The 26,383-nt window shown below is 41.5% G+C and overlaps 2 protein-coding genes across 7 annotated transcripts in view; both read right to left on the minus strand.

Moving 5' to 3' along the window:
- ndrg3a (ndrg family member 3a) overlaps positions 1-12,023 on the minus strand; it is a 36,257-nt gene extending 24,234 nt beyond the window's left edge. For both annotated transcript variants that reach the window (XM_034868397.1, XM_034868396.1), the window contains exon 1: positions 11,825-12,023. The gene's annotated coding sequence lies outside the window, so the exon portion shown is untranslated. The remainder of the gene's footprint in view (positions 1-11,824) is intronic.
- A 1,038-nt stretch (positions 12,024-13,061) lies between these two features.
- phf20a (PHD finger protein 20, a) overlaps positions 13,062-26,383 on the minus strand; it is a 15,917-nt gene continuing 2,595 nt past the window's right edge. For 4 of the 5 annotated variants that reach the window (XM_034868350.1, XM_034868354.1, XM_034868352.1 and 1 more), the window contains 15 exons: positions 24,154-24,325; positions 23,314-23,398; positions 22,793-22,869; positions 22,076-22,664; positions 21,889-21,939; positions 21,535-21,804; positions 21,170-21,364; positions 20,915-21,010; positions 20,156-20,311; positions 18,564-18,742; positions 18,362-18,461; positions 16,510-16,705; positions 15,910-16,348; positions 15,137-15,317; positions 13,062-14,415 (listed from right to left, as the gene is read on the minus strand). In XM_034868350.1, coding sequence (XP_034724241.1) covers positions 14,273-14,415; positions 15,137-15,317; positions 15,910-16,348; positions 16,510-16,705; positions 18,362-18,461; positions 18,564-18,742; positions 20,156-20,311; positions 20,915-21,010; positions 21,170-21,364; positions 21,535-21,804; positions 21,889-21,939; positions 22,076-22,664; positions 22,793-22,869; positions 23,314-23,398; positions 24,154-24,325 — 2,929 coding nt within the window. In that variant the 3' untranslated portion in view covers positions 13,062-14,272. The remainder of the gene's footprint in view (positions 14,416-15,136; positions 15,318-15,909; positions 16,349-16,509; positions 16,706-18,361; positions 18,462-18,563; positions 18,743-20,155; positions 20,312-20,914; positions 21,011-21,169; positions 21,365-21,534; positions 21,805-21,888; positions 21,940-22,075; positions 22,665-22,792; positions 22,870-23,313; positions 23,399-24,153; positions 24,326-26,383) is intronic. The other variant, XM_034868353.1, reaches the window with a different exon arrangement.

The raw sequence follows: 26,383 nt of genomic DNA on the forward strand, positions 1-26,383 counted from the left end.
CCCCCCCTTCAATTAGTCCTTTTTCCTCTTTATTTCCATGGCAACCGTGTCTTCCAATTTACTCATTAACATCATTATTAGCGTCAAAGCCGTGCTTTCACTCCGACCTCTTTGGTTTCAGGATGGCCGAGGTGACACCAGCGTGATGACCTCATATTAAACTACCTCTGGCTTTCTATGCAGTCTCTGACTCAGCCATCAGGCGTATTGCCATGGAGATATAAAGCAGCCATCCTTAACTGTCCACACATTGCCACTCTTAAAGGTGGGGAGAGGTTTAAATCTGTTATTTTTCTATTTAACTCCCTCTGCCACATAAAACAAACTTATACAAAGTGCAATAAAAATGGGCTTATGCTTGATTTGTGTCACTTCTAGTACATTGGCTCTGATATGAAATATTGATATGATAAACTTAATAAACTGGGATTGTTAACCAGGAAACCTGTAGCCTGATAACCCATTATAATTAAATTCAAATTTTTTAGTTACAAAGTAAGAAAGGCATTTACAATCACTGTAGATTTGTGTCTTTGTGTGTTCAAATACATTATGGTTTATTGTTTATATTTACTTCCTAATTCAGACTGTGAAGCTCTACTTGAAGGATGTTTTTTGTGGTATGCAAAAGGGGTTCTTCATACATTTAATGTTTACTTGCAGTAAAGGAATTTGACCATGAATTATGAACAATTAGGTAGTAGTTTTTTTGGAAACAAAAAAACATTCTACCTTTATTGCATTGCTGTGTTCCTATTTAGGGGCTGGGTCCTCCAAAGTCTGCATTTCTAGACTGAAGACATCATAACAGGCCAACAGGGCCGTTCCCAAATATCATTTTGTTTCGCAAATTTGAAGAACACAACTCAACTGTTTGTTCCTGTTAGCAATCTGGAAAATAAGTTATATAGTGGGCAGAACAAGTTTTTGATACACTGCAGGTTTCCTACTTACAACGCATGTAGAGGTCTGTAATTTTTATCATTCTTACAGTGGAAGGTACACTTCCACTGTAAGAGACGGATTCTAAAACAAAAATCCAGAGAATCACAATGTATGATTTTTAAATAATTAATTTGCATTTTATTGCATGACACACGGTAAAGGCCAAAAGTGTGTTTACACCTTCTCATTCAATGAGTTTCCTTTATTTTTATGACTATGAATGAACACATATGGAATTATGTAATTAACAAAAAAAGAGTGAAATAACTCTTAAAAATGTCTTATATTTTAGATTCCTCAAAGTAGCCATCCTTTGTTTTTTTGATAGCGCTGCAAACCCTTGGAGTTCTCTCAATGAGCCTCATGAGGTAGTCACCTGAAATGGTTTTCACTTCACAGGTGTGCCTTGTCAGGGTTAATTAGTGACATTTCTTGCCTTATTAATTGAGTTGGGACCATCAGTTGTGCTGTGCAGAAGTCAAGTTGATACACAGCCGACCGCCCTATTGGACAACTGTTAGAATTCCTATTATGGCAAGAACCAATCAGCTCAGTAAAGAGAAACGAGTGCCCATCATTACTTTAAGAAATAAAGGTTAGTCGGTCCGAAAAATTGCGAAAACTTCCACTCTGAATGTGTCCCCAAGTGCAGTCCCAAAAACGATCAAGCGCTACAACGAAACTGGCTCACGTGAGGATGGCCCCAGGAAAGGAAGACCAAGAGTCACTTCTGCTGCTGAGGATAAGTTCATCCTAGTCACCAGCCTCACATATTGCGAGTAAACAGCAGCTGTTGGATCAGATTAGAGACCAGATAAATACCACACAGAGATCTAGCAGCAGACATCTCTAAAACAACTGTTAAGAGTAGACTGCGCGAATCAGGCCTTCATGGTCAAATAGCAGCTAGTAAACCACTGCTAAGGAGAGGCAACAAGCAGAAGAGATTTGTTTGGGCCAAGAAAGGAATGGACATTAGACCAGTAGAAATCTGTGCTTTGGTCTGATGAGTCCAAGTTTGAGATCTTTGGTTCCAACCACCGTGTCTTTGTGCGACGCAGAAAAGGTGACCGGATGGATTCTACATGCCTGGTTCCCACCGTAAAGCATTGAGGAGGAGTTGTAATGGAGTGGGGTTGTTTTGTTGGTGACACTGTTAGGAATTTATTCCAAATTGAAGGCATACTGAACCAGCATGGCTACCACTGCATCCTGCAGCAACATGCCATCCCATCCGGTTTGCGTTTAGTTGAACCATCATTTATTTTTCACCAAGGACAATGACTCCAAACACACTTCCAGGCTGTGTGAGGGATATTTGACCAAAGGAGAGTGATGGAGTGCTGCGCCTCTAGAGTCACCGGACCTGAACCCAATTGAGATGGTTTGGGGTGCATAATTCCACACTCGTTCATTCATAGTTTTGATGCCTTCAGTGAGATGATCTACAATGTAAATAGTCATGAAAATAAAGGAAACACATTGAATGAGAAGGTGTTACCAAACATTTCTTTCACAGTTGAAGTGTAATTATGATAAAAATTACAGCCCTCTACATGCTTTGTAAGTCGAAAAACCTGCAAAATCAGCAGTGTAGCAAATACTTGTTCTCCCCACTGCGTAGACGCGGTATACTTTTTGCCAGTAATCAATATATGTACTTTAAACTCCGTTATCGTGAAATATGTCCCAGTTTACTACTGGTTTCTAAACTCTTTTGATTGGTAATTTCCTGATGACAATCCAAATAAACAATACTGTTTGCACTTGACTCTAGGCCCTCTCCCTTAGAACACAGGAGCAGGTTCAGTCAGAACTTCAAAGCCACCGTAGGACCTACCTCAGTGGGCTCCGTCAACCAAAAGATCCAGCGCTTGATTCGGGACACACCAAGTCAATACCAGCAAGCGGAAATAGTGTCATCTGCCAATCTGCTTTCTCTGGGAGCTAAATTATTCTAATGATAGTTCCTAGCACAGAGGAACACAAGCATGTCTGTCCCCAACTGGAGCCTCAGTTTTCAGTCAGCACATCAACAGAAAATAGGTCAGCACAAATTCCAGAGATCCTACCCATGTGCCAACACTTCAGACTGCCCGGCAAACTTGTATGTCCTCCCCTCTTTATGGGCAAGTGGGTTTTGCTGTCAGGGCTACAAACAAGTGAAAACAACTTATCCCTGCACATTACCCAGTGTTGTAATGTCTTGCTCTTGTTGGACTAAGAGACTTTTCCATCCAGGGTAACGTCACTACACATTTCTCTCCCCCCAACTTTTTATAACAAGGCTAAACCTTTGTTTACAGTTCCCAGTCTGCAGAGGCAGAAATCCAGCTAGAGTAAAACTAATGGACTGTGACAAGGCTCAGTTCCAGATCATTGCTCTAACCCGGGCCATTTGGTAAGAGAATTAAAGGAGAAAAATCCATTTGTTTGGTATTATAGCCACAACACCTCTTTACAGCTAAATAACAACCTGGGTGATAACAACCTAAGTAGTTGAATTCTATTCTTCTAGAGGCAAGGGGTAGCACAAAAAAGGGGAATCTGATCTAGAGATGGCTCTACTGTTCTCTATTATGGAAAAGTTGACCTATAGCACAGAACAGTTCCTGCTGATACTGTCAGCAAACACATACAGCTGAATGAGCAGAGACACACACACACACACGCACACGCACACGCACACGCACACGCACGCACGCACACACGCACACACACACACACACACACACACACACACACACACACACACACACACACACACACACACACACACACACACACACACACACACACACACACACACACACACACACACACACACACACACACACACACACACACACACACACACACACACACACACACACACACACACCTTCCCATGCTTCATATCTACTTAATTACATGACAGCTTGTTCTCTTGAGGCTCCATCATCCTCCTTACAGCTTATGATTCTCTTGACACAAGCGGTCAGACATCTTTTCTTCTTCTTTTCACAATATAACAAAAACTATGATGAGACATTTCTCTGAAGTCTTTTTCTGTCATTATTCTATCAAAATGGTCTATTCTCATCCAATATCCCACCTCAAAATGTGGAACAATGCCCAACTGAAAACACTTAGGTAGCTTTAAAACATGATCCTGCTCTAGTGTATGTTCAAATAATTAATGTATACACACAGATACATGCAGATAGGGGATCACTGAATAGAAGAAAAAGCAAAAACAATGTCTTATTGGTTTCAAAGACAAAAGAAAATGTAAGATTAGCAACGCAATTTGAAAGAAAAGCTATTTTAAAACAGTTATTAAGAGAAACAAATCTTCCTCTTCAAACACTGACTTCCTTCTTTGATCCTTCCAAGATTAAAAAGGTTTAATACATGCAAAATACTGCATTACTATAATTGACTCATCCCCTCTTTGGAATCAGAATCTGAGGGCAGACTTACTCAGTCACTACCACATTTAATATCCGGAGCCTCTGGCCAGCTATAACTACAAATGTAAGTGATACAAATGTTGTAGAGGTTGTTCTTGGACAATACATGGAATAGTATGCACACAGAGACAATATTGCAGGTGCGACACACACACACACACACACACACACACACACACACAGACACACAGATAGACACACAGACAGACACACAGACAGACACACAGACAGACATTTTTGCGTGGGAGGAGACTCATGGACTTGTGTTCTGAGGTAGTGATATTCACGTCTTTGTGTCCTCGAAACATGTGTCTAATGAAATGCCCAACTGCATTTTGATCGTCCACTCAGATATTTTAGTGTGTGTCTATGCCTGGTTTGCCATGAAAGCCTGGTTCATCAGCAATGACACTCATTGGCACATTGCAGCCGCAGCACTGATCTGCCTGCCAAAAACCTACACCCTCTACACACACCCTGATCTCTGTACTGGATTGGGGACAGCCTCTGTTGCACTCACAGATTAAGCTTAAGCGTACATTCTCTGTCTCTCTCTCTCTTTCTCTGTCAGCTGTCATTTTAGTGCAAACCCGCTACCAACCCATGCACCTTCAGTTCATCATTTCCAGCACTTAGGTCTGAGCTCACGTGGAAGCCCACTCCTCTTCTCATCCATCCGGATCTCAGCATCCTCTTCATTCGTCACTATCACCACCGGTGTCTAGACTCCATTGGGGGGTATCCTACACTACTTACAGCTTCTCTACTAGAGCTGCCTCTACTCTTCCTCCACTAGATAGACTACCAACATCAGCCTGGCGTTGAAGGGGATCTTTGCCCTGGAGCATTGCATTTCTGGCAGGCCACTCTCTGTTTACATTATATTCCACCACACACACACAGCGACAAACACAAATCAAAAGAGAACTCTTTCATAAAACATTATCTAACAAGTGTATTGAAGAGCCTCTGTTGTAAAGACTAATGTTGCTCAGTTAGCACAATGACATCATGTTAGAAAGCATTGCCAAAACGATTTGTCAGAAACTATGTAATCAAAGTGTTAGCCACGATGCTAAATGACTTTGACAACTAAGCCAAATGATGCTGCCACTACTATTTTTGGTGATTTAAAAAAAACAACTGTTTCTCGCAGATTGTCACATTACTGAGAATACAGCTGTTAGAAGGTAATTTATGAAGTCATAGCCAACTCTGACAGCTGTAAGGCAGCTAACATTAACTCCATGAGGCTCCCAGCTAATCTCCTCTACCTCGCGGCACAGCTAGGAAACCAGAACGAGCTAACTACTGTAATAATAACGTAAGCATTTTGGCTCGCTGGACGTCGATTTGAAAAAAAGAAATCCAAAAATTGTTTTATTGTCACAACAGATCAGTGGAACATCAAAATATATTAAAGTTCTGATAAATACAATGTATAAAAATACAAACTTGAGACATGGAACTTAAAGTCCTTTTAATTAGGGCTGGGCATTATATCAATGTTGCATCAATATCACGATATTAGACTAGATATCATCTTAGATTTTGGATATAATATATTGTAATATTAGAATATGGTGTTGTCTTTACCTGGTTTTACAGGCTGCATTACAGTAAAGTGATGCCATTTTCTGATCTTACCAGAATCATTTAAAATAAATGATTCTGATAAGTGATTGAATATAAAAAATATTTTTTCATAAATGCCGATATTGATAGTTCGGGAAATGCCTAATATCGGTCCACCGATGCATCGGTTGGGCTCTAATAAACTCCCTAAAATTGACAAAAAGTCTAAGACGACTAAAAGCACAGTATATGTGCACCCACAGTAACGCATACTTTATATTCACACATACACATCTCTAATCCTCCAAACCCAGTGAGAGCAAGACCCCTCTCATTACTCTCTAAGGGCTTTTAAAACATTACATTATTCCTTGAGGGCCACTTTATCTGGTAATGGTCTTATGAGATTAAAGAGCATCAGATTGCTGTATTGATTTATTACCATATATATCTACTGGCATCATCAGCATGATTTACCTCTCACATGGAAGAACACAGCCAGAGAGTCTTTGTGGACAGAGTGTTTCCCTCAATACAGCGCTACGGTTTGTAAAATTGTTTGTCACAACTTCAAGTTAAACGCTCCAAGCTTAATTTAATGCACTAATGCAGACACAGAGACCAACAGCAGTGTTTTCCAGTGGTGAAGTTCTGTTTCTGACCAGCAAACCGAAACCTCAATTTTTCCATTAGGCCTGTGACAGACAAGGGTGTGTGTGTGTGTGTGTGTGTGTGCGTGCGCGCGTGTGTGTGTAGGCCTTGTGCATTTGAGAGCAGCTAGGATGTGAATCAGTCCCCCCGTGTTCTTCCCAGCTCAGTAAACTGTACCATATAGTCCCACAGGGTCATCTATTTTGGTCTTCATGAACACGTAGAAGTGGTCCCCGCACTAAGCTGCATTTCAATTTTAAGTGACACTTAAGGATTATTGCGTTGGCTCCACTTGCACCCCAACGTCTTCTTCTCTTGTATTGGACTAAAAACTAAGACCGGCCAATTAACAAAAATGTGCCCAAAATGCCACTTTTAACTGCATTTGTCTGAATACCTCATAATTAAACTGAGAATGACTACAACACTCAGTAATATCTAACCAAGAAAGGTTTTACCAACCAATCAGATAACATTGTTGTTCCCACCCATGGTCCCCCACACAGGTATTTTCACATATTTTGGCGGATTAGACCCCTTCTCATGACTGTCTCCCTGACGATCCTATCTGTTGATGGTATCTAGCTCCTGTTTTATGCGTATTGATTACACTTGTGAATCACTTTACAGTGTGAAACATGCGAAATTAATGTAAGAGTCCACTTTTAGGATGGAATAACTTACACCTTAATGATTTTTATAGAATATGCTGACACCACATAGCTCCACCCAACATCAACCTGAAGGCTGGTCAAAACCTGTGGGTGTGTCAAACCTGTAACTGTTCATCAGTAATTAATCAGGCATAGAGAAGTGTGAGCCCGGCTGAATGAGTCTCTCCTGGTATCTGGATATAAATAACACTGAATGGCCAGGCCTGTCCAACCTGCACTCAGTGCTGCTAATAGAGTACCCGCGCAACGCTAGGCTAGCTGCGGCTCACTCTTTGGGGATTTCCTCTGACATGCTCACTTATGCAGACAGCACAGAGAAAGACAAAGTGAAAGAGGGATGCTACGTGGGTTTGTGTGTGTGTGTCCTAGGTCCCAGCTGGCTGATGTGAGCCGGCAGAGTTTCCAGAACAGCGGAGTCCTGCTGGAGGCTCAGCAGGATCTATAGACAGCGGTCAGAGGACAACAGTGAAGTCAGCCAGCAGCGAGACCATCTGTGCAGCCCGGCCACTAGCTCTTTCTCTCTCTCAAGCACACACATATACACAGTTTCACAAGCTAAGTGGAAACTGGAAACTTTAGAAACCCTTCAATAAAACATTAACACAGCACAGAGACATGAGAGCTGTTGTGCCAATAGATAGTAAAGACCTCTTGAATCCATGGAGACATTTGAATCAGAACAAGTCTCAGTGTGTTTCAGTGTATGAAACAATGAGGAGACATCTGTTGCCTCACAGGAACACAGCCTCTGATAATAGAGTGATCCATGTGGTCAACCTGGCTGTCACAATGACTGATTGATGACAACTCAATCTCCCACAGAAACACACGGAGGGGGATCTTGTGGCACCCTGCCTTGCAAATGCACGCTGTGGAGGTCGGCGGTGTCCTTGGCAACCATGGGTCCCCCTCCCGTGAGCTATCCTCAGCTCTGCTCGTGTTGCAGCTGAAATTGAACGACCCTTTTAACCATCATTTACATAGTTATTCTCTTCTCATCACAACCAAGGCAACGTGGAATGCTCTATAAACCAGCGTAGCTTCCACTTGGCTCCCAGGATGCTCAAAGAGTTAATAATACATTTTATTTAAAGTCATTAAGATTCAATGCAGCAATAATGCATCCGTCATATGTATCAGCAGTATACATATGCAACATGCACAAGTCACGACTCACACTGTGCTTCACACACACCAGGGAGGCAATGTTTTCAAGTGAAATTGGAGCGTACAGCATATTTTCTGTCTGACTGCGTCTAGTAGGAACACAGCCTGAAGGGAAGGATCTTCAAACCACCAGGGCATGTACTGTATCTGCCATTTGCTCTGTCACAATAACAACTACTAAATGATTTTCCTGGATCATAAGCAGGGTATGAAACTATTCTTGAACCACTGTCAATAAAGCTGCGTGCTGCTAACATGTTTAACTTTAAAAAAACACTGTTGTACAATATATGCCTGCTTATAGAGAGGCAAAGTCCCTCCCCTTACGTAAAACCTATCCTGTTTGAATTGAGCGATGCATTACACATATTTTTTTCTTTTTAAAATATAATTTTGCAAGTAAAGAAAGTCATAGTTTGATGTAGTACCACTTAGTTTTGTGGGAAACCGCTCAGTGAACTACATACCTCGCCTTACCCAATTAACGTCACCTTGCTTGCTTGCTAACTAGCTCTGTTCCACAACACACGTAACGTTATCTGACAATGACAACCCTCCAAAACTAAATAAAAACAGGACACAATGTGGCGCAATTTGTGAAGTTGGAGAAAATAAACTGTATGTGCAGGTGTATGAGTGGGAGGTTCATAAAATATATGATCCTAAATAAACAGTGGCAGTGAAGGACAGCCCAGGGCATCCAGAAGTCCAGCTTGGCCTGTATCCATCACTTTGGATCAACAAGCTAACCACCTGTGCCCTGCATCTCCTCATCACCACCTGCTGATTTCATTGCTGCTGCTGATAAAGAAAATGGACAGCGCCATCCCTCCCATAAGGGGTGTGATCCAGCAGTGTCGGAAAAATGTGTGGACCCTGCCGCTGCTGCACACAAGCCTGCTAACAATGGTCACTGGTGTTTTGTCATTTATCTGTTTGCTAGATGTATATTTATCCTCAGTTCCATCCATGCAATGAGGACTGATGGAGCAGGAAAAGATGGGATAACTGTCTGCATATGCTGTTCACCCGGGGCCAAGAGGAATTTAAGAAGTTAAACTGGCATAGAGGTGTGTATGCATCAGCTGTTTGCAGTCCAGTTACAAAAACACAACAACAGCACCAGAGCTCCTTAGGCGTTCCAGTAAACGTCCATGTCTGGCGCAGGTTATACTTTGCCCTGCAGGGCTGGCAAACCAGTAGACTCAGTAATGCTGAGGTGAGAGTGAACACGAGGCAGACTGGCTGTCAGCACAGTGGTTTAATTACTGTCTCCATCTCCCCAGTGAGCGTTATTCCCTGACATTTATCCCTGCAAGAAATCCTCTTTTACACATGAGCACAACTCACTTTTTATGTACTCCATAATCCCTGTAACAAATTATGCGTAAGTAGTAATCCACGCACCTTATAGTGTCATTTCTGGATGTTTATATATTGAAACTACTTTAAATCATTCACTTAAGAGAATTACTGTAATATAAAGTACAGTAGTGTTGCATAAGGTTGACTTTGTTTTTATTTTGAATGCTCGGGCACGTTGTAATTTCTCTGAGCACATATGGAAGGTGGAATCCCTTCAAATTTGAAAAAAATATGAAAACATCTGACAGCTTTAAAACAAAGTGTTACAAATGCTTTTCAATTATTCAAAATTTCAGTGGGGGCTTATGTTCAGGGCCAAGTGAGAGCAGGTCAACACATTTCCTGGAGATTTCAAGGTCTCACAGGCAACGAGTGGCTTAATTAACAACTTTTGACACTCCCATTAGTTAGACAGTTGGTTTTCACTGTAATAATCAACTAGGAGTGGTCTGCTTTCAATGATGTGGCACAAACCTCAAACTACCCACCATCTGCTCCTTCTCCTGTTTTCAAAACAAAAGACTCGTTTAGACATCAACCTGCAGGAAAAATAGCTTCCTATCTTTCTGTTAATAGCTAGTTATCCATTAGCTTTTAAAGTCTTTAAAAGTGTCTTTCACGACAATGTGGAGGGTGACAACAAACGCCTGCTGGTTGCTTGTTGTGTAAGCTCTATTCAAGCCTACAGTATCTGATTACGTGACACTGTTGAGGGCAATGTGGGAAATAGAACACCCAAATTTAATTCCGCCACTATGAAACTTTAATTGTCTGTATCTGTGGTACTTAATACAGAGGTTATAATGACCTTCTATGGCATGTTAGTTTTTAAATATCCTATGGCTATGACTACTTTAATATACTTTAATTTTATTATAGATTGACTGGGAGCAATGCAGCAATAATGCATCCGTCATATGTATCAGCAGTATACATATACTGCTGATAGATGTCACACAACACAATGTCCTCTAAAATATACCCCAAGATGACCGTGGTTATTTTAGGTGAGGGGGAAACACCTGATGCCCACTCTCTTACACTTCCCACCTGTGTGACCTTCGCGTGGTCACCAGTGACATTCATACATCACGTGGTGTCTGAATGGTGAAACCCTTGCAGCTACATCATTATGACTGATCGGATTAATAATGATGGATCTGCCAAGTCCAGACTCGTAGTGTTAGGAAAAAAAAAATTCAGAATAAAAAGTCATATCTACAGTAGAGTGACACCATGACAGACGACAAGCCACACATTCAACACAGCGTTGGGCTTATTAGGATGGCTAGCTAGCATTATAGGTTTCCTCTTTAAACTCCAGACAAAGGAAATCCTAACTGTAATTAATATTAGTATTCCTCAAATACACCTACAAGAAGCCTACAACTTGTATTTTATTATACTCCGTATGAAACACGGAGTTTGTAACCTAAAACTGGTACCACTAGTACATAAGGTTAATGCCTGATTTTTATCACTATTAGGCTAACATTTCTTCAGTTGTTTGAGCTTGGTAATTTACAATGTCGTGAAAGGCCTTATTTGATATGGCTACAAGTTATTATTTAACAGGTAGTCAATGTAACAGAAAGCAAACTAATATCAATACGTACTGCGCTAACAAAATGAAGATACTGTGTGAAAATAGCAGTTATGTCGCATTACTGTTGAGAGGAGCAGCAATGAACTCAATTCCACTGAGCTGCGATTTTTCGAACTGAACCGCTTCGCTCGCGCTCATTAAAGTACTTGCGTTAGTTCCACCGGTGATTCAAACGGGTTTTTATGAAGTACAATAACGGTTTGTTGTTGTTCTGACGGCTGCCACCATTCCTCTAACAAACGCAGTGATATGTAGCTAGCTAGACAGCAACGTGAACAGGTTAGAAATCCACCGAGCTGAGATAGCTAGCTAATCTCCTGTGGCATCGGGAACATCTGTAAATGGTGAACGGGGAAATGCTACCGCGAAAAAACGGATATAAGACTTACCTCGTCGGTAAAATAAGTGTCCGGGGCGGGGGAGGTTCCAATTAATTTGTGCGGGTATACTGTTGAATATCAACGTTAATGTGAATATTTAGTAGTTCAGTACACGATGCCACTGTCTGCCGCGCTTCCTCTGCCTCAACTAGTATTTCGATGCGAGTCTGGGCGGAACTACCCGCTGCGTTGCAGACAACGCGGATGAGCCAATGGGGGGAGGCGGTGCACATCACAGATAGGAGGAAACAGGAGGTCTCACTTTGCTCCAAAATATTCAGAATAGGCATAAATGGCAAGAATAGGTACAGCTTTTACAGTCTATTGTACACTACGAGGGATTTGACTCATTACGCTCAACAAAGGCAAACATAAATATTTGACTATTATTAACGGATATAAACTTGCTAGAATAAATAAACAGAATGGTAAATATGTTGCTTACATACATGAGATAGGTGGCTATGACAGTATATACAGTTTATGTATGACATATGTATATGTTTACAGTATGTATTTACTTGAAAGGTGGATAAGATGAGGTAAGATAACTGCATTCATTTTTATATCAAAGGTAATTGTCCTTTAAACTTAGTCCATTTTTGGTAATAGTCCACCACACATAAAATAAAGAGAACACGTTGACCTGTAAATTCTTAGTGGGCAATATATCATTTGAAATCTCTCACTACATGATGCTGGGTCAAATTTTGGGGAATAACCGATTAGAATTCTCATCAAGTTTCTATTTTCAAACAGATTATGTAACCGCACAAATCGGCTATAATAAAAACACATTACATCAAAGTATGAACGCAATCTCTGTCCCCCCCCCCCCCCCCAAAAAAAGTCCATCTCGTTCATACAGTTCTCCAAACTGCGGCTGCCCACTGCAACCACTGCAGTTTTTGGTTCATGAGCAGCTCTACTGTAGAGATGGAGGTTGACTGCCTTGCTCAAATGCACCTCGGCAGGGTCTAATTCTGAAAAAAAAAAAAAACTGTTAAAAGCAGAGGCCTTCAAGACTACTGCTGCCCCCAATTGTAAGCCCAACGATAACTGCGTGTATCAGAGCACAAATCAGATGCAAAGAAAACTTGTTACATCAAACTATAAGCGATGCAACCTTTGACTTCACTGGTCAGGTTATTGCCAGGTGGATAAATAGGATGACAAGAAACGCGTTTTTCAAAAACCCAGCATCGTCCGAGACACAATTGATAAAACAGCCAAGAATATGCCCATAGTGATTAATAACAGTGATAGTTTATTTATGGACCAGCAAATCGGTTTGCATTGTTTTTGACATTTCCCTGCTTCTAAGCCAGACACTTACAGTACATTAGCATACAATATAAGAAGTTGGAGAATGTTTTCAATGAAGAGCACATTTGAATAATATATTTACAAACAAGCAAAGTACTGTAAGTAAACGGATGAAACAGAACAGAAAAGTAATTTACAGGTCTTCCAAGTAGTATATTTCACTGAAAAAGCACAATATGCTAGGTTAAGAAAAGACAAGTCCACATTACAGTATTCAGTGAATCATGGGTCAAGTGCAACAGCAACAATGCAAGTAGTAAATTGAAGTAAGGATACGGTAACAGACAAACGCACAAACGTTAACTGATAAAACTGGTACAAGAATGAGGGGACTGTTAGAAAAGAATTACATTACAGTTTAAGACAGAAGTCACACTTTTTACGTCTCTAAAACTGAAAATAAGATGCCTTTGATTCCACACAAAAATAACTTCACAGTGTAGTATAAAACAAACCCTAGAGTAGGCCAAAAACAAACGATTTGTAGACTGCTGGTAAAGTGTCCTTACATACTGGATGTCTTCAAGTTACTGTCTGTCCACACTTACAGCAAAGGTTTTAATGCAGTATGGCATGGCAGGGGACCAAAACTAAACTTTGGGACATTGTTGATGCAAAAACTGTAACCATTTGAAAACATGTTCAAAAAACTATAGCAAAGAGGCTGTGTAGACTCAGGAACTCTGTTTCAAATTTAAAGCTCCTGCATGTAAAGCACTGTGTACTGAGAGAGACAGGGCAACCTTAAGTAGGGGCTCAGATAAAAGGCATCCATAAGGTTTAGAGTTGCATGGGAACCATAGAAGTGTAATCTGGTCCTAAGGATTTTGTCCTGCATTTACGAGGTTACTTTTTGTGTTCCATCCTGATTTATGATGCCGACTTCCCATACATGTTCATATAAATATGAATATATGACACTGGCAGGCACAAGCATCGGATTCCACCACATAACCTTATTAAAAAGGAGAAACAGCTGCAGAAGTCAGGTCAGGGAGAATGTGCTGAACAATCTGCGTCTTTCACTTGCATTAATAACATTATCGTTGCAGCCAGAGACCAGTGAGCGCCCTCGGCTGCACCGTTTTTGATGCTGTGTGGGTACTGAACCGCTGCTGTTCTCTGGCGCCCTCATGTGGAGCTGTACAGGGCAATCTGCTGCACCTTGCTCAGCTGTGTCAGCAGCCGTTTCATGCGGTGTTTGAGCTGAGGCAGACGGGCCAGAGGTTCAGGAGGCTCCAACTCCCCGGTGTAGTCCAGCCAGCTCTCCAGCACTGAAGAAGACGAGCAGAAGGACCAGAGGTGAGCACATGGTTACACATCATGGGCCTCTTTTAACCAACAAAGACTCTGTCCTGTTCTCAAGGTCTCACCACCAGCGAGTGTTAGGGTACGCTGGTTTAGGCCAACCAATGTGTGAGATGTAATCCTCACAACCATTTGTTCATAACAATGTCTGGGCTGTTGCATAATTTCATGAATCATCATAACCATAACCGTTAACACAATTTTTCAAAAGAACTTGTCACTTTGCAGCCAGGTTTCAAGGCCACCACAGCTAAAGTAGGAAACACATCAAAACAAAACTCAGCACAGAAATGTGGAAATTCTCATAAACTGTCAGTGTTAACAGTCTTTATTGGACTTATTAGCCACACTTACTAGCTAATGGTTTATGATCTCGTCTGAAACGTAATATGTTAACAACATGAAACAGTTGACTGTTAACGTTATGGACTGATGGACCACTGATGATCTAATCCCAAAGTTTTCTAGTTTTGGTTTGGTTGGTTTGTTTGGCATGACCTCCAGGTCCTATCCTCCACCACCTTTCGGAAACCATTTTCATGTTGAAAATGAACAATTCAGTTTTCACTTTTCAACTCTGTCACTATTTCTTGATTGTTGTGTTGTCCCTGAATCCATCAAAGGGAACGGAACACCTGCTAAAAGAGACAAAGTTAGTAACCAGGTCAGGGCCACAGCAAGTATTACCATCCAGCTCCCGCTCAATGAAGTCCATTCTGTGTGAGACCTCGTCCTGGACTGCATCTATGTGATCCAGCAGGTTGATCTGCCTCTGTTGATGCTGCCTGCTGTTATCTGCAGCCCCTCCAGGATCTCTTACACCCTCTTCCCTCATTTCAGTCTGGGACCAAGAGCCACCAGTTGAAGCCTAGAGACATTCAGGGGAATCATCAGACAAGACTTTTACTTCAACCAGGTTTAGACCTCTTTATACAAAAGCTTTCTACCAAATCAATGCACCTGATTCAGGCACACACGAGATTAACAACCAAAAGGGGTTGCTACTACATGATTGGTGGTCAAACAACGCTAAAACGCTACTTTTAAAATGGTGCCTGGAAAAAAGGCTTGTTACTACCATTTACATCGGAACCGGTGCCCTATTGGCACCGCGTTTTGGTACCCAACCCTAATGAGTAGAAAACTACACATTAAAATATAATTAACTCTTTCTTACTGGTGCCTCGGTTATTTAAATTCAACAAGCAATTTGCTTTATTTTAGCACAATTCACGGAGCAGAAAGAGAGTTGTGGATACTGCAGTATTTCAGTGCCATTTGACTGACAAACCTCATATTTTCTCTATTTATAAATCCTGTGTTTGTTTTAAAGGAGCATATTTTCAATACTCCTTCAAATGTGATTTTACAGAAGAAACATAATTCTAGGATTGTGTGAGGGTTGACACTCATTTTACTACTCTATAGCCATCCTCGTCTGTTGTGGAATAAGGCCTAACCTTGGTACTGGTGCCTGTTGATTTTGGCCTGTCCATCTCCAACAGGCTTCCATAGCGTTGCTCCCGCTCCAACAGTTCCTCTGTGCTTCTCATGCTGTCCTCCAGCTCTGAGCCCTGTCGGGTCTCCACCACCAGCCTCTGCTCCACCGCTGGGTAGTATGCCCGTGGTTTCTGGTAGCAATGTTCACTGGTAATGTAGGAGTCCTGAAAGGATGGGAAGGGGAAGGAGCAGGACGAAGAGGAGGTGGCAGATGTAGCAGCCCGGCTCAGCTTCTCCAGAGCGTTGGACATTAAAATTTCACCTCGACTCATGTCCTCATCAGGAGTCACAGGAGATGGAGCTGCATCACTGCCACGACACGAGTCAAAGGTGGTCCGTGACCTCTCCAAATGTTTCCAGGGCTGCCGCCACAGATGCAAGTCCGGGTGAGTATTGCTCCTGAAAAGCCAAAGGAACGCTTAGACCAGTGTGTAAACATCACATTATAAAATGATTAGTACAATTTTCTAATACAATTACAATTATTTCTTTCATGATCCACACTTAATTTGACTTCATTAGAGAGCAGAAGTCTCTTCATGCAATTCCTTTGTACTCACTGTAGGACGCTCATCTTGAGCTGCAGTCCATTGAGGATCTCTACTACGTGGTGCACATCTCCCAGCAGCTGGTGGGTGGTGGTGATCTTCTTGGCATTTTGGTGTGAGTAGTTCTCTCCCAGGAAGGACAAGCCGTACATGTGACCATTGCTCAACCACTCACGATCGTACCAGTAGCGCAGACTCTGCCTCTGACCTGGAAGCGAACATATTGCAATGAAATGTTATCACATGCAACTACTCGTTCAGAAATTACAACTCTAAATTATTTGTAAGTAAAGCTGTTAAAAGATGATTAGGAGTCTCTCTTGCTGGAATGTGCCTGCTTTAGGGGTGTAAAGATTCACCGATACGAATCAGTATCCGGTTGTATTATCAAAGATACAATACACGGACCCCTGGATCGATCTAAATGGACCATTGAAAAAGACCGGTGTGTGTTTATATGCGAGGGAGACAGAAGCATAGTCATTTGTGTGATGAAACACTTGGTTATTCATGTTCACGGTGGCAGGGATCAGCCAATCAGTGCCTGTTCAGATTTCCACAACGATGCATGTGCCAATTGCTAGGTTTTGTTTTTGGAGTTAGCGGTGGAAGGAACAGATCATGGATATTGTGAACTGGAGTCATCCATATTTGTGTTGTGAGTGGACTGGTGTAGATAGATAGATAGATAGAAAAATAGATACGGTAAGTATTTCTGTGTGTCAAATTTATACTGACGTATGAATGTTGTAAGATGTTTATTTACATTAGCCTAAAAGTCCCCTAGATGTATGCTAATGCTCACAGCAGTATTATTATGCTCACATGTATACTCACTTAATAGTGTATGATTATTATTGGAGTGCTCACAATGACAATAGGTAATGTGGATCCATGTTTGAGTTACTATCTCTAAGATTACAGCAGCAAGCAGACTGTTTCAAATAATATGGAGCTGATGTGTATGCTATTTGGTTACAAGTGGCTAGCTAATTAAGTAATACTATTAGCATGCCCTAGTGTTGCTAGTCCCTGGTCCTCAGCTTAAACTTGGTGCATAGTGCTTAGTCTACAAAATATTTTGTTCTACAATTCTCAGTTTCACAAGCAATGTGTTTCACCCTCTCCTCCACCTTGGGAGTATACTCTCTAAGTTTTTGTTTTTTTTCCTTTTGCTAAAAACAGCTACTCTTCATTTCCACATTTATTATGGCCACACCAAGGCCCCTTTAGGCCTGTATTATTAAGGACTATGTTACGCTTAATGTTTCAAAACAACGACTAGACGGGACAACATTTTCAGGTCATTATAAAAAAAAAAAAAAAAAAAAAAAAAAAGAGAAACAAAAAAATCGATAAGCCAAAAGGCAACCTGCAGCACAACCTGTCTGTAGTTTCACTGTTTAGTGATATTGTGGGATAGAAATAAATGGCCCTTCTCCTATTTTTATCATTACTTTCAATAACAGTCAGAATATTCTGGGCTGTGCTTGCCACACAGGGACCGAGTTTACTGTGTCTTGGTAAATTGTTTTCTTTTAGCAGAAAAACACAACATTTGATGCGTGAGAACATAAAATCATCGGGCAAGATCAGTGTAAAGCATACATTATAGAATGCACTGTCCATTAGTGATTTTAAAATACATACAATTTCCATAGTAAGCTTCAACGTCCATTGTTAATTGTACAAACAGCCATTTTTATTATTGTCCACTAGATGGCAGATAATACACTGTCAAGTCAAAGAGGACGCCTGCAGAGTTCTCTACCAGATTAGCCAAACAGATGCTATGATGCCAACAAGTCTAAATGAAGACAGTGGATAATTTAGAAGCTATACAGTGGTGGTGTTTTTCCCTCACCTGGTGGGTCTCTGCAGATGTAGCAGGTATATCGATCTGGAACATTGTCTTCCAGCAGGCCCATGCACGTGCCATGCTGCCAACACAAACAGTCTTCACACTGAGGGAAGGACACACATGTTTTATTAAATAAGGCAACACTAAGACTAAAAGAAAATGCAATGTAGACATGCTACAAGTGATGACAAAACAACCAGCTCACCTGAATCATGAAGTCATTATCTTCCTCCACCTCACAGATACATCGTACTATCTCTTCACTTGTGTCCACAGCACCGGAGTCCACACTCAGGGGAGGCGTGGTGACGTCCAAATCCACCCCAAAGTCATCGTCACTCCACCCACAGCTGTCAGTGGACCAGTCACTAATGCTATCCTCATCTACAATAATAGGCACAAACAGAACTGTTGATTTGTCATGGGAATGACATGACAGGAATGAACTTTTCCAATTTAGTTTAATTTAATATTCTTAACCTCTACAAAATGTGTTGAGTCTTCATGATTATTTGTGGATTACATGATGAAGCAAGCCATAGCAGCAAAGAACAGCTCAGGATTCAATCAACCAAGCATTTAACAAATTTGGTCTTATCTGTGACAGCGGTCAGTTTAATTCTACAGGTCATGGTGTGTTTTGAGTAACACTTGACACAGGTACCTGAGACCTGTACTACGAAGCAAGATTTGGCAGTAGTGAGGTAATCTCAGGTTCAACCCAGGGTTTTCTGTATCACGACGGTGGATAACTTGTTACCGGGTTTAATCGCCATGGTAACTTATGCTGAACACATAACCTGGTCGGGAGCAGTGTTCATCAGCTAGAGCTTGGTGCGCGGGGGGGGAGAGGGAGAGGGAGAGGGAGAGAGAGAGAGAGAGAGAGAGAGAGAGAGAGAGAGAGAGAGAGAGAGATGCGCTCATGAAATTTAAAAGATTTAGAAACAGACAACCCCATTAACATTCCCCAATGAATATTTTTATGGAAGATTTAGATTTTATGTGAATGGAATTACGTATAGGCTATTTATGTTTTACAATGATAAAAGTACTGATTATTTAAATGGGAGTCTGGGGGGTTTGGTAATGGTGAATTCGCCATAAAATTTATAAATATAAAAACATATTAAAATATTGGCTGAGTGAGTTTAGCCTAAGGATTTTGTATAGGTCGGCTTCTTGAGCCGTGGGCTACCTATGCGTACGTTTGAATTTTGTTTTTATATGCTCTCAGATCATTTTCCACCGCCAGGGTTGCAACTGAAATAATAGGCTAAAGCAACGACAATGCATGGAAAGTTAAAGTTTAATATGGTCAGATCTTTTGTCTGTGACACAAGTGATATTGATAAGCGTTTCTGATTAACCCATTTAAAGCGCTGGCTTATTTTGACAGCTTTCCTTCCTGTTTTAGGACGCAGCGACTGTATTGCATTTATGTAGAATTACAGTTTGCTATTTTTATATAAAATACGCGGCTCTGGTAGATGTTTGTGATTGGTCATGCTCTGCAAACACCACCTCTTATGTGAACGGGTTGATTCAACTAGTTGTTTACCAGCATTGTGACACAGTTAATGCAGGACCGCATATTTTAGGGTTAGTAAAGCTGGGTAACTGAAAGAAATCTTGGGCATGTTGATCTTGATCTATAGTACAGGCTTCACTAACACAGGTCTAGTGTGATGCACATCAAACTAGACCGACATGATGGATTGAATCCAGAGGCAATAGAAAAATGGAGGGGAGAGGAAGCCGCGCACACGCGCATGCACACACAGTCACACAGATACCCACCATCCACATGTATCTGCTGTGAGTAGCTGTATCCAGGCCTGCTGGGGTAGGCCTCGGGCTTGTGATTGTGTGAGGGGGGGGATTTGTATGGCAAATTCAATTTGGACTGAAGACCCAATACTGAGATGTCAATATTCTCCTCACTACCTGTGTAGTCTGTTCATACAGGGAAGGGGGGAAGCAGACGTAAAACAAAATGTCAACTTTAGAAATCCATCAGGAGGTGAGAAACTGTGGCACAAGAAACATGGACAAATAATAGACTCAACAACAGTCAGGGACAATCAATTTGATAAAAATCCATACCAGCTGTGTTTCCAGGGCCTTTTAATAGTATGAAATAGTCAATGTGGAAGGTAAGCTACAGTATGTGTGTATGTCAAACAAAATGTACATGCATGTGAATGCCAACTAGGAACAGAGGGCATGGTGTTGGATCTCTGTTTGTATTAGTTAATATCAATGCGACAACAAAGTTTGGCTTTTCATCACCAGCACTGCCGAGTTGTCGTATACAAGAGTAAATGAAAACTATAATGTAAAAGAAATGAGTTTGAGCTTTCTGATTGGCATTATGGAGTGACAGAGGCCAGCGACAGATGGAACACTTCTCCCACACACAAAGGCTCAGCCACCACACCAAGAGGAGTGAATTGGAGTATATAATGCTTTGCAGGCTAGCCACAATAATGTCACAGTAAATGCACATGCAGAGCAGCAGATATGGGAGGAGGCCCGATTCCAGGGGCCCCTTCTTACCAGACTTGGCCTTCTTTTTCTTCTTCTTCTTCTTTAGTTTAATGCGGAGGAAGTCTTTCTGTTTCGGTTTCTCTTTCAGTTTGTCTTTTAATGACCCTGTGGACATTTCCGTAGCAAAAGGTAAGCCTAGGTTGTGCACAGCCATCACAGCACTTTCGATAAACAAAATTGTACTCTAAGATAGAAACTAACAGGTATCTAACACAATCCAGTCATTTTTTCACTGAATAAACATTCATACTGCATGATACTAACCAATGTCAAAGCCACTCTTGTCTGATTCCTTATCCTGCTGCTGGCATCCATTCCTGTCCAGCTGGTTCTCCTTGCTCTTCTCCCTCAGCAGTGCCCTCTGCTGATGGCTCTGGGTGCTGACTGCAGGCGGGGCTGACGTTCGCCTGCCTGCAGTCTTCACCTCTCCACGGGGAGCCGCGGCAGGCCCAACAGAGTCTGTGAGAAATAAAAAAATAAGGCCAAATATAAGCCCAAAGTGATTCAAACATGTCATTATTCAGCATTTCTGATTTTGTGGTTGCTTAACATGCATTTGGGTTTGAGCAGTGTAGAAATAGCAGCTGATGCAATTTTTATTAAAACTCTATAGATAGAGAGGAACTTACGCATAGATGCAGAGATAGTGCGTCTTCTCTTTGAGCCGTCCAAACTGGTGGCAGTAGCCTGTTTCTCAGAGGCCCTGGTCTGGACATTCCTGGAGGGGCTGCGCTCTGCCTCCGGAGGCTGTTCCTCGCCATGATAATATTTCATGTGGTAGTGCAGCAGCTTGGCCTTACGGAACGACTTTGTGCAGCCGGGAGCGCTGCACTTAAATGGGTTGTGGTCGAGGTTGATGGACAGGACGGGAGGAGGTTGGTTTTTGATAACACGGTACACTAAAACAAGGAATACCATTAGTAGCATATCAAGGAACGCAAATAATAACTGTATATGTCTAATGGATTTTGAGTTATACTCACAAGGTTCTCTGCTGAATCTGTTGGGGTTGTGGAAACCCTGCTTTCTTACCGCTACCGAAAGAAGGAAATGCATGTATTTATTTTGGTCTTAAAAGTATGCCCAGATGCTATGTGATATTTACTGCACTCAGTAAGTTGTTTTCTCAGTCCTACACATCCAATGACATTTCTGCTAATTAACACTTACGTTTCACAGGCTGGGGAGGTGGCGCGTCCGCGGCAGGCTGAGAGCCTTCTGATTGGACGTTTGGCTTCTGCTCCACATCTCCACTGGATTCTGTTGTTGTTATAGTGACAGGCACCTGCTCCATCTTTGCTGATATCTGAGTGGAAAACTCTGTGTATGGCTTGGGCGACTCTGTGTATGGCTTTGATTCCCCTCCTTCTATTTCCACCTCTTCTTTCTTTACCTCTCCATTAATGTGACACCTTTCTTCATTATGCTCATAGTCTTCTTCTACCTTCACCCCATTTGTCATTCCCATCCCATTTTCTACAACCCTGGGCTTGTCCTGGTCTGTTTGGTCTGACATTTCTTCTTCCTGTTTGACAATGGGTGCAGCCTCTACCACGCCCATTGCTTTCTTGTTCTTTTCGTTCACCATCCCCTCTTCCCGCTCATCGTCCTCACTGTTGCTATCCTCCTCCTGGTCTGAGGTGCTGCGTCTGGCTCTCTTGTTCTTGGGACCTCCGTTCTCCTGAGGCCTCCTGTCTCTGCGACTCGGGGCCCTCCTGACCATATTCCTTTCAGAGGACCGAGACTTCCCTCCACCTCTCTAATTGTAGGCAGAACAAAGACGAAGTTTAGGAAACAGGCAGAAAATAGCACTCAGTAAATGATTAATGTAGACAAAGAATACTTGATTAAATAATATGGATGTTTATGATCACTTATGACATTTACCTCTTTAATAAAAGGCTTCACGTGTATCCCCTTCACTGTCTGGATGACGCCATCGTAAAACTTCACAGTGTAAGATGCTGAGGGGAATAAAGGAGAACTGATGCCAAAAATGTTTTACACAAGATCCAGCTGCTAGTCAGGTGGCCCATTACAGACTAGTTTTGAATAAGCTACACTTCAATTGTTCTTTTTGTAACAAGTAAGTAAGCATTTTCCAATTTGGAGTTTGGTAGTCTTCATAGTTTCTCTTTGCTGCGCCAGTGAAAGAAAAAAAAAACATTTGGCTATTATTGAATGCCATCCATCACCACAGCTTCCTTTTTGAAAACAAAAGGGAAACATTTTAGACTACTGTAAGCTCCATGTTGCACAAACACACAACATGAATAATCAGAGTAGAATCCTAAACATCTTCCAAGAAAAATCAGCTTGAAGTTATTTCAATTAGTAACTTGAAATATTAATAGGAATCGTGCAGTTAAAACAATTAAAAGATAAAACAGGAAATTATTGATACCCACCATCTTTATTGACTGAAATGACCTTAGCGGGGTAGAAACGGCAGTCAGACCAGCTGGCCAGAACCTTGTCATTCACATGAAAGCCCTGGAGGAAGGACAGTGACATTTGATCTAGGACATACTGTAGGCATTTTGTCAAAATGTCATGGGAGGTAGAGCTGTTAAATGCTAACAAAACATTGTTGTTGTTACAGCTTTAGTAAAATTACATGGTTTTCCGATTCTACTTGCAAGTCAAAGTAGCAGATGCCCATTTGGCTTATGCAATTTAAACCCCAGTTAAAAAAAAAAAAATTAAATATATATAAAAAATACAGATTAAGGTCGCTTTCACACCTATACTTTGGTAGACTGTGACAGTGTCTGACTTTGCTTTAGTGTTACTAATACCTGACTAGACAGCGAGCGAAGAAGAGGAGAGGGCTCTCATGAGAGAGATTATAATATGTACAATCAACGTATGTTCATAATAAGTTATCATCCCTTAAAATCATATATAAGTCCGTCTAACCCAGATAACGTGTGAAACAATCTCTAATGCACTTGGAAGCCAATCAAGACCCCCTTTTTAAGCAGACCAGAGTTTGGTTGTTTGATCTGCACCAGAGTTCGAATGAGCTTTTATAACACCCCAAACAAACCGGACTATCCAACAAAACAACCCAGGTTTGATTAAAACAGACCAAACTTCTCAGGTTTGAAAGCAACCCAAGAACCCCTCTATCCAGGAATTTAGTACAGAATAAAAAGGCTAGAGAAAAACAAGATAACCCACAACCTATGTTGTCTATGCAACACAGGTCAAAGAATGCATGAACATACAATGTTCCCTTGGCTTACAGGTACGGGAGCGTCGTCCTGCAGGCCCTTCCGTCTCAGCTGAACCCTCTCAACGGGTCTCAGGTAGGGACTCGTCCACTCAAACCACTCGTCGTAACGGTGGCTCCACTGGCGGTAATGGATCAGTACTTTTTCACCTTCGTAGTCAATCTTCTCTATGTTGGCAGCATACCTATATGACAAAAGAAATTCAATAAAGTGTGATTGGACAGGGAGATGTTTAAGCTTATCCTTATCCTCTATTCTAAACATAAATGACGATGTCAAGTCAGTAGAAATGTGTCAGTCTTGGAAATGTCAAATGTGAAGAAACAATGAATCATGACACAATGCTTGGTGTGCTGGGGGCAATGTTGGGTGTTAACATGGTACTATAAAGTGACTGCTTTTTTATCAATTACAATTTCAGTAAAGTAGATTTACAACGTCCAGTAACACACTGTCACTCCCAACATTTTAACATTTTAGTTTGTGCTTTAGCTAGGAGGACCTGTATCAACCGTATTTTTTCAGGTGCTCATATTATGCTCATTTGTAGGTTCCTTGTATTTAGAGATTGTACCAGAATAGGTTTACATGGTTTAATTTTATAAAAAAAACACCATATTTTTGTTGTACTGCACATTTGGCAGCTCCTCTTTTCACCCTGTGTGTCGAGCTCTCTGTTTTAGCTACCGAGTGAGGAATAAGACTTCTATTCCATCTTTGTTGGGAGTCGCACAATTTGCTTCAATTTGATTTCTACAGAAACCAGTGAAGGATATAAGAAACACTTTTCCGGTGATAGCTGAGCGTTACTGCACAGCCTAAAACTGAGCTTGAAGACGCATATGTGACATGAGCAACCTGTCTGAAAATTGTAAGTCTTCTGGTAGCTGTGCCAAGAGAATTCTGAATCTTGCAGAGATAGAAAGCAGAGTATATGTAAGTAGACGACATCCTGTCTAGCCTGCCGGTAGCTAGCCCGCCCTGTAAGCTGCTGGCTGTCAGCTGCTGTCTGTGATGTTCAGTCAGGCTTTTGTGATAATCATCACACAGTAGTTCGGTGTGTATTTTTATCTCATCCATTTTGTGTGTGATCGATCTGGTGTTGGTGAATAGGAGGCTTGGCCGCGTTGATTTATGTGGTAGTTCCCTTAGCCGCACTAGCAGGCCCGACTGGCATCCTTGCTTCTGATTTTTCCTCGCCGTCGTTACCTTCTGCTCCCGAAAAAAATCCAGTGAGCGCCTATGGGTCTGTCTATGTCCTCTGGAGGACATAGACAGACCATGCCTTTGCGACCATATTACTGACTATATAATTCCATGAAAACAGGCCAAATGATGTCTGTGGCTTGCACAGTGATAGTGTTAGAGAAGGCTAGCTGTAGTCTCGCACTGTCCCTATGTAGCAGAAAAAAGTAAACAGTGTGCAGATTGCTCCGAGAAGCAAGGATCCTGCTAGCGCGACTAAGGGAACTACCACACAAATTGACAAGCTTCCTACTCACCAACACCCAATCAATCACACACAAAATGGATGAGCTACAAATTAACACAGAACTGCTGTGTGATGATTATCAGAGAAGCGTGGCTGAACATCATGGGCAGCAGCTAGCAGCTAACAGAGCAAACTAAGGATAGAGAGAGGGTAGGTGAAGTTAAACAATGTCTGAGTTGAAAACGCATATTGTTGTCACGTAAGGGCCCTGACATTTTAATTGCATTTTGTGTCTTTTAAGAAGCACAAAGGCCCTCTAAAACTTGCTCCGACCACTTCCGTTTTAGCTCAGTGTAAGCTTGCACACGTAGCTGCAGATACTCCGTGTTGCCTGTACCGATCAGACAACTACTTTTTTTTTCCAATCAAAAGGACACACATATTTAAAGCTATCAAGATTAACATAAAAATTGGCCAGAAGTCTCCTTCAATGTGCCTTAGCGGTGGACTTTGGGCTTTTTCAATTTGTTAACCTATAACATGCACAAACAATATGTTAAACACAATAAAGGAAAGGGGAAAGAGGATAAAAAGCATAATATGAGCACTTTAAATGTGTCTTTCAATAGACTGGGCTGACAGTCCATGGTCCCTCATCCTTGCATAAGATTATAGAGCATTTGTGATGGTGTCTCATGTTATAATGCTCCATGACATGTTTCATCTGTTCCACAGTTAATATGGAATTTAAGATTTACATTTTTTTAATAACACAAATAAGATCATAATCGCATTATCAGGCAGAAAAAT

The sequence above is a fragment of the Etheostoma cragini genome, chromosome 4 (assembly GCF_013103735.1).
Source record: "Etheostoma cragini isolate CJK2018 chromosome 4, CSU_Ecrag_1.0, whole genome shotgun sequence".
NCBI lineage: Eukaryota > Metazoa > Chordata > Actinopteri > Perciformes > Percidae > Etheostoma > Etheostoma cragini.